This window comes from Salmo salar, chromosome ssa23 (assembly GCF_905237065.1).
Source record: "Salmo salar chromosome ssa23, Ssal_v3.1, whole genome shotgun sequence".
NCBI classification, from domain to species: domain Eukaryota; kingdom Metazoa; phylum Chordata; class Actinopteri; order Salmoniformes; family Salmonidae; genus Salmo; species Salmo salar.
Genome location: NC_059464.1, coordinates 36,043,432 through 36,052,605, shown reverse-complemented (window position 1 = coordinate 36,052,605; position 9,174 = coordinate 36,043,432). Strand labels below are relative to the sequence as shown.

The 9,174-nt window shown below is 42.3% G+C and overlaps 1 protein-coding gene across 1 annotated transcript; it reads left to right on the top strand.

Moving 5' to 3' along the window:
* Window positions 1-4,084: 4,084 nt before the first annotated feature.
* On the top strand, window positions 4,085-7,777 carry lrrc10 (leucine rich repeat containing 10). The gene has a single exon (XM_014169852.2). The coding sequence runs from the start codon at window positions 4,601-4,603 to the stop codon at window positions 5,453-5,455; it is 855 nt and encodes a 284-aa protein (XP_014025327.1). The 5' UTR covers window positions 4,085-4,600; the 3' UTR covers window positions 5,456-7,777.
* The last annotated feature ends 1,397 nt before the right edge of the window (window positions 7,778-9,174 follow it).

The window sequence follows — 9,174 nt, the reverse complement described above, 5'->3', positions numbered from 1 at the left end:
GTTTCTCAAATGATTACCGGAGGGCCTGTTGTCCGGGCCTCTGGCAGTCTCTATGGGGGTGCCACAGGGTTCAATTCTTGGGCCGACTCTTTTCTCTGTATACATCAATGATGTCGCTCTTGCTGCTGGTGAGTCTACGCAGACGACACCATTTTGTATACTTCTGGCCCTTCTTTGGACACTGTGTTAACTACCCTCCAGACGAGCTTCAATGCCATACAACTCTCCTTCCGTGGCCTCCAACTGCTCTTAAATACAAGTAAAACTAAATGCATGCTCTTCAACCGATCGCTGCCTGCACCTGCCCGCCCGTCCAGCATCACTACTCTGGACGGTTCTGACTTAGAATACGTGGACAACTACAAATACCTAGGTGTCTTGGTTAGACTGTAAACTCTCCTTCCAGACTCACATCAAACATCTCCAATCCAAAGTTAAATCTAGAATTGGCTTCCTATTTCGCAACAAAGCATCCTTCACTCATGCTGCCAAACATACCCTTGTAAAACTGACCATACTACCGATCCTCGACTTCGGCGATGTCATTTACAAAATAGCCTCCAATACCCTACTCAATAAACTGGATGCAGTCTATCACAGTGCCATCTGTTTTGTCACCAAAGCCCCATATACTACCCACCACTGCGACCTGTACGCTCTCGTTGGCTGGCCCTTGCTTCATACTCGTCGCCAAACCCACTGGCTCCAGGTCGTCAACAAGACCCTGCTAGGTAAAGTTCCCCCTTATCTCAGCTCGCTGGTCACCATAGCAGCACCCACCTGTAGCACGCGCTCCAGCAGGTATATCTCTCTGGTCACCCCCAAAGCCAATTCCTACTTCGGCCGCCTCTCCTTCCAGTTCTCTGCTGCCAATGACTGGAACGAACTACAAAAATCTCTAAAACTGGAAACATTTATCTCCCTCACTAGCTTTAAGCACCAGCTGTCAGAGCAGCTCACAAATTACTGCACCTGTACATAGCCCATCTATAATTTAGCCCAAACAACTACCTCTTCCCCTACTGTATTTATTTATTTATTTATTTAGCTTTAGCTTTGCACCCCATTATTTCTATTTCTACTTTGCACTTTCTTCCACTGCAAATCTACCATTCCAGTGTTTTACTTGCTATATTGTATTTACTTCGCCACCATGGCCTTTTTTTACTTTACCTCCCTTATCTCACCTCATTTGCTCACTTTGTATATAGACTTATTTTTCTACTATATTATTGACTGTATGTTTGTTTTACTCCATGTGTAACTCTGTGTTGTTGTATGTGTCAAACTACTTGCTTTATATTGGCCAGGTCGCAATTGTAAATGAGAACTTGTTCTCAACTTCCCTACCTGGTTAAATAAAGGTGAAATAAAATAAATAAATAAAATAACAGAGCATGTTGGATCAAATAAGTTGTCCTCTCCAATCTCTCTACAGTATTACATCCTATGGAGGGACCACCATATTTTCTCCCTCATCAGTCGGTACCGTATTTCTAAGCCACCAGATGAAGAGTAATGTGCTGCCTAGAGAGGAGGGCTGGAGCTAAAAACAGTCTATCAGAGCTCTGTCTGCCCCCCCCCAGGCCTGATAAGGGAAATTAAATTCCTGCCCTTTATCTGGATAATAGCCCCTAATGAAGGTACAGGAGATAACGTAGGAAATTCACACTTCAGAGTGTACTAACGAGACAACAGATGACACCACCTTCCAGATTGCAAAAAATTACGTAACAGGGTTATGTAATTGAAAATGGTTCCCATGCACATGGTAGAGTAAGAACAGATTAAGTCACATAATGTGACCAAAAACAAGCTCAAACTCACTCTACAGTAGGGGAGAGTGGGGTAAGTTGAGACAAAGGGGTAAGTTGAGAAGTTGAGGATCCTTTGTTTCTATTTATTCGTCATCTTCTTCTATGGTATTATGGCGGTCAGCAAACAAATGATAGAGGTGCATGCCACCACCTACTGGATTGGTGAAAACTGATCAACTTTAATGCATAAATAACAGGGGAAGAGGAAGGGTGAACAAAAACTTCACTCCTTCAATCTGATTCAAATGTTGTCTCAGATCCCTACACAGGTTCAGGAGCCTGAGAGGGGTTGAACCTCTTCATTCAGTATTCCCTGTCAAGTTTTGGCCGTGAAGTCCTGATGATCCCAAAATATTTTTGCCGCCTTCACAATGATTTATAGTTTCTATTATGTTTTTATTTGTTTGTCCAGTGCAATTTATCACTTGCGCGATAAACACAATAAAGTCTACCTTCTTCACTGTTAGTATCCCAGGATCCCTCGGATGAATGACATTCACTGAGTGGCATCCACTCTCATCTTATATCCACTTGCTCCTTCCACAACTTGCACTGCCTCCACATAGGAGACCTGCTGGATAGCCCTGATCCTAGCTAGCTACTTCAACCTCTTTTACCCTATCAGGGCAATCTGGAGCGTGATTCCCATTACAATTACAGGACCGTGCTTCCTCAGACTCTTCAACAACAACAAATACTTGCCACATGTCTAAACGTTTTACAATTATAACACTGAAGCAGCTTTTGTACATACTGTCTTCACTGAACATCTCACATTCCCAAATGTTATATGAGTCAGTAGAAAAACTTAATCAAATGACATCAAAACTGATAGGCTTTCCAACTTCTTTCTGTCAATCATTGGGATTAAACGACGGGCGTCTACCACTCCAGGTATATTCTCCCTAATCCACAAAGCCTCAGTGTCCTACGAGACGTCAGAGATGACACCTTTATTCGGTGCCCTTCTCTGAAAATCATAGCTTTCCACATCATACATTGATAATTTGTAGAGCCACAGCGCTCTCTTTCTGTTCTCTTGACACACAGGAAATCAACATAACTCTTCTGGTCACCCTGACCGAATCCACTTTTCCCAATGTGTCCTTTACCATCTTTGAGACCACGAACGAATGGGTCACCCAAAAAAAAAACGCACTCCAACAATATATTCATCTTAATTTCCAACTTTAGACCTTTTATTTCCATTCTTCTTTCTCACCATTGTCCACTTATCATTCTCATCAACTCCACTCGCACCAACAAAATCACACATTATATCTGCTTCCACCATTACATGCATTTGTAGGCGGTTTAACTTACCCTGTCATGCGGCTCAATTTACCCCATACCCGGGGTAAGTTGTGGCAAGAGACCACTTTCTTTGGACCAGCTATGTTTTAAAAACTGTAATGTTTACATGAATTCTGATTATGTCCAGGGAAATACAACATCCTGAAATATATGTAGATATCTTTGATAGAAAGAATACTATGTTTCCCTTGACAGAGTAATGCTGAATGTAAAAAATGGCTCAACTTATCCCACTGTCCCCTATGCAGTCTGGCTCTGGACTGATTGCATCCCACTTTAATCTTCTTTAAAAGGAAATGAAACAGAAAGACTACATACAGTACACTTCCCAGAAGCTCAGTAACCCCAGCCACCAGCTGTGGCTAGGTGTCCATAGCCCTCACACACTCACAGCTCACATCAAGTCAACGTCTGAGCGAAGCAGACAGGACTCCTTAACTTGGGGTTGACAAAGCCCAGGCCACTCTGGCATTTACATCCCCCTGATATGCCTCTTTACTTTTTTTGGAGGCTGTTACTTAATTTTCCACTCCATGCAGCAAACATTTCAAACCACCCGATGATTTAAAGCTTTTCCAGCTTGACCAAAACACTCTCTGGCTCTCTCACACGGCTGCTTGCAACACTGTGCCATAGTTCAGAAACATGACAGCCTCTGCTAACAGTCACAAATTCTGCACATTATTTAAGAGTGAAAGGCCACTTGTGTGGCGATGATAAAGACTTGGCTCCCAGGCTGTGTGAGGGCTTGTAGACGGACGGAATGTAGATGACCTCCCGTGCTCTTTGATCACTTAACATCTCTTATACGCTTATCAACTGACTACATTCTGTTCTGCAGAACATAGACAGACCCCCCCCCCCCGCCCGCTCTCACGTTATGCAGAGGGGGAAAGTCATTAAGCACAAATGGGGAGGAGTGAGCAGCTCGTCATTTGCTACTGCTTAAGAGCCTAGGCAAAGCTCAGAGCCACAGACAGAAAGAGAGCGAGCCAACAGAGGTCTGGGCAAGGGTCTGGGAATATCAGCAACACTTTCACTAGGTGGGATACAACACTGACATACCACTATTTGGGGGAAAGCTGGCAAACATAATTTGGAAGTCTTATTGTGAGAAGGATCCCCTCAATCCGCACGACTCTCTAAAGTAGGTGTTTTTATAGAGACCGTCAAGTATAATCTCCAGCTTTGTGGGGGTCACAACATGCATGGACTGGTAGTTTGACATTGGAATTGCCTTTCTGGGTTTCAGTCAAATTGTAAGGGATTCAGTCATCTAGTCATATTTCCGGTGTTATTCTTGTTGTTTTTTGTAAAATGGCATCAGACTTGACAGCTTCTACTGCTAATCATGACAGTTAGAGAATGGACTTTCCTGGACATTCTTCCATGAGCTGCTCACTCCCCCCTCAGCTCTGCGGCTGAACCAGAGTGGGTGTAGGGCAGCATCAGGGAGACTCAGGCTGCTCATGATGGGGAACGTCATACGTGGCGCTGTGGCCTTCATCCCCTCCGAGCGCTGCCAGCGTTTCCTGGTGGGCGACCTGAAGGAGATGCCTCTCGATAGGACACTAGACCTGAGCAAACTGCAGCTGCGTCGTCTTCCTGTGGCTGCCTGCCTGTTCAATGAGCTGGTCAAGCTCTACCTAAGTGGCAACAACCTGAGCACCCTACCTGCAGACTTGCAGGGCCTGAGGAAGTTGCAGCTCTTAGCTCTTGACTTCAACTGTTTCGAGGAGCTGCCTGCGGCTGTGTGTCAGCTACCTCAGCTTAACATCTTGTATCTGGGCAACAACCAGCTCTGGTGCCTCCCCCGGGAGCTGGGCGAGCTGAAAGAACTTAATACCCTGTGGTTGGAGACTAACTGTTTCACTGAGTTCCCCAGTGTGGTCTGCGACCTCCCCAACCTCAAGACGCTCCATCTGGGGTACAACCAGATAAGCAAACTGCCCATGGAGCTCGGTGGGTTAGAGGAGCTGAGGAGTATCTGGCTAGCCGGGAACCAGCTGTGTGAGTTCCCGCCAGTGTTGCTCGCCATGCACCTTCTGGCCGTGATCGATGTGGACCGCAACAAAATCCGCCGCTTTCCTGGTCTGTCCCACTTGCAGGGGTTGAAACTGGTAATCTACGACCACAACCCCTGTGTGAACGCACCTGTGGTCGGGGAGGGGGTCAGAAGGGTTGGACGCTGGGCAGACAGCTCGGATGATGAAGAGGATGGTGAGGATGGGTCGAAAGTGTGTGAGACTCCGACTGAGGTGAAGGAACTTGCCTCCGAGGGACAACTGGACTCACTACTTGAAAAAGGTTGTGGAAGCATCTGACCTTCAACCGTGGCTAAACTGGAAAACAGGATGCCAGTCAAGTGGAGCACTTATTGGAGAACGGCCATTTACTGGAGAACGGCCAGCAGCTAGGCCTGATGGTGTTTTGTTCCAAATATAGTCAGGCCAATGATATGGACCTAAACACGGATGACAAATAATAAGCTGTTACAATTGGTTTTCCATCATGATAAAACATGGACCTCACGAAGAGCGCCCGGAGGAATCTGATATGAAGTTCTCTACTTTTACATCACTGTCTGCAGACTTGAATGATTTTCTTTTGCTCGTATTCAGTTCATGTTACAGGTGATTTTCCAATTCAATTAATTTCTGGAGACATCACCCACTGGGCATACCACGTCATTTCAACATGGAAATTGGGGTAATATTGTTGAGACGTTGATCAATGAGATTTCAACCTTTAATCACCCACTCAAAAAGACAGACAGAAGTTTGTTGTATTCCCAATGTGTTATCACTATGGTTTCAACCATCTGAAAGCACAACCAAATTCCAATGGAAAAACAATGTCTGATTTTTTGTTTTGTTGTCATCTAAACGTGTTATCACAGCACTTTAAACCATTTAAAAGCACAACAAAGTTAGAATGGTAATACAATGTCAGATCTTTTGTATTTATACAACAACTTAATGTGTTATCACGGTGCTTCATCCAAATGACTTGGACTTGGATTGCAGTTGAGATTACATTAAAAGTACATATTGCAAGTGATCAATGCTGTTAGAGATTCTGCACAGATTATTTAAGCATTTGTGAAGAGCTCCACAGACCTGCGACCTTTGCATCTTGAACAAGCATGCTTTCTATGATTACAGAAGAAGACATTTATAGTTACATTAGCGTAACCTCAAAATGTGGCCATGGATGTGTTAGTCATTTTAAGGTTGAATAAATACTGTTACATTAGTTTGTAAGATAGCCTTAACTTTAGGCTATTTACTGTCTTACAAAAGTAATATTGAATTGTGTTTGGTTGACAACGCAACCAAATATCAACATTTAAAGGATATCTAATGCTTGCATAGTTTCATCTGAGCCACTGGCTTAATCATATTCTTTACATTTTATTTTTGGTTTAGTTGGAGATGTGAATCCAACATAGTTTGTTAACTTGTCGACAAGTTAATAGGCTATTTACTGTATTGCAAAAGTGATATGGAATTGTGTTTGGTTGTCAACGCAACCAAATATCAACATTTGAATGAGATTTATGTATCTTTTGTGCCACTGACTTGGTCTGTATTTAATTCCAGTCTGTCTTCAAATTATTAATTGATATGTTGGATTAAAGTCTCAAACAATAATCAAGTTAAATAGTAGGAATACATTTAATAAAACTTTAAATGCACTTCAAATAAAGTTTGATTTAGTCCCATTCATTCATTTAGATTTTTGGTTAAGATGGAGACATGAATCCAACATATCAATGATTAACTTGTAGATTAAATTTGAAATCAACCAAAGCTTGAAACTCTAGGCCTTTATGTATTGTCTATTTTTAGTTGAACCCTGGGTTGAATTGAAACAATAGCGGTTGATTACTTAGCAAATGCTATAGGCCTGAATAGTATCATTGATGATATATGACAAATAGAGTATGGTTACCCTTTAGAATGACAGAGCAACAGGGAATATATTTAATTATTAAGAGATCTATCATTAATCATTATCATGATAGCACATTGGTAGTCGTCAGTGTCAAATATCAAAGCTAAGCAGGACTGGGCCTGCTTAAAAAAACCTGGATGGGATATCAAATGAATAGCTGTTGTAGAGGTGCAAGTAAGAGGTGCTGCCCAGCCTATAGTTTTTTTTCTGATAGTGGATATACAATTGAAGATCTGACATTGTTTCAATGGTACAAACTCAACATGTGTTACACAAGGTTTGCCTATGTTGAAAATGTGTTAAAATTATGACATAATCCTGTGGTTGAAATTCCACCCTCAAAGCAACAATTTACATTGATTCATTTTTTCAAATCCTATGTATTTTCCATGTAGATTCCACATCACAATACATTGACAAATTACATTGACACAATGTTGATTCAACCAGTTTGTGCCCATTGGGAAGGAAATTCTGCCAGGTGACTCTATTCATGAACCTTTGCTGGGGACAGCATACTTACTGTACAGTGCATTTGGAAAGTATTCAGACCCCTTGACTTTTTCCACATGTTATGTTACAACCTTATTCTAATATGGATTAAATAGTTTTCATTCAGGATCTCTCTGTACTTTGCTCCGTTCATCTTTCCCTCTGTCCTGACTAGTCTCCCAGTCCCTGCCGCTGAAAAACATCCCCACAGCATGATGCCGCCACCACCATGCTTCCCCGTAGGGATGGTGTCAGGTTTCCTCCAGACATGACGCTTGGCATTCAGGCCAAAGAGTTCAATATTGGTTTCATCAGACCAGAGAATCTTGTTTCTTATGGTCTGAGTCCTTTAGGTGCCTGTTGGCAAACTCCAAGCGGGCTGTCATGTGCCTTTTACTAAGAAGTGGCTTCCGTCTGGCCACTCTACCATAAAGGCCGGATTGGTGGAGTGCTATAGAGATGGTTGTCCTTCTGGAAGGTTCTCCCATCTCCACAGAGGAAGTCTAGAGCTCTGTCAGAGTGACCATCGGGTTCTTGGTCACCTCCCTGACCAAGACCCTTCTCCCCCGATTGCTCAGTTTGGCCGGGCGGCCAGATCTAGGAAAAATCTTGGTGGTTCCAAACTTCTTCCAGTTAAGAATGATGGAGGCCACTGTGTTCTTGGGGACCTTCAATGCTGCAGACATGTTTTAGTACGCTTTCCCAGAGCTGTGCCTCGACACAATCCTGTCTTGGAGCTCTATGGACAATTACTTCGACCTCATGGCTTGGTTTTTGATCTGACTTGCACTGTCAATTGTGGGACCTTATATAGAAAGGTGTGTGCCTTTCCAAATCATGTCCAATCAATTGAATTTACCACAGGTGGACTCCAATCAAGATGTAGAAACATCTCAAGGATGATCAATGGAAACAAGATGCACATGAGCTCAATTTGAGTCTCATAGCAAAGGGTCTGAATACTTATGTAAATAAGGAATTTCTGTTTTTTGTCATTTGTCATTATGGGGTATTGTGTGTAGATTGATGAGGGGGAAAACATATTTAATCAATTTTAGAATAAGGCTGTAACGTAACAAAATATGGAAAAAGTCAAGGGGTCTGAATACTTTCCGAATGATTAGTATGTACTGTATAGTATTGTGAGTAGGTATTATTTTCATAAAAAGATTGAATACAGATAATGCCGTCATAGGCTATTATAATTCACAGAGGCAGTGTTGAGTCACTTTTTGGTTATCAGTTGACTAATGACTTTACATAGACCTACCTAATTTTCCACATTTCTCCAGCATATGAAAAACTGTCCCTACCTGCCAAGGTTTATTTCTGTGAGGTGATTAATATCTATGATGGATGGTTAAAGTCAAGCTATGCACCTTTCATCCAGAGTTATGCATAATTTAGGTTATCTGACAGATAGGCCCGTATATTTGATTCAAATATTTTTAATGGGTTTTAATATTATCACAGGAGCTTCTTATCTATAATAAAATTAAATAAAAACAGCTGTATGAGACTAGCTCTAGAAATGACACACAAGTGGAATATTGTGCTATCTGAGATTGAGTAGTAGGCTACAAGAACAACAAAT

Coding starts and splice junctions, on each gene's coding strand:
- lrrc10 (XM_014169852.2), top strand. CDS start 4,601: ATGATGGGGAACGTCATACGTGGCGCTGTGGCCTTCATCCCCTCCGAG.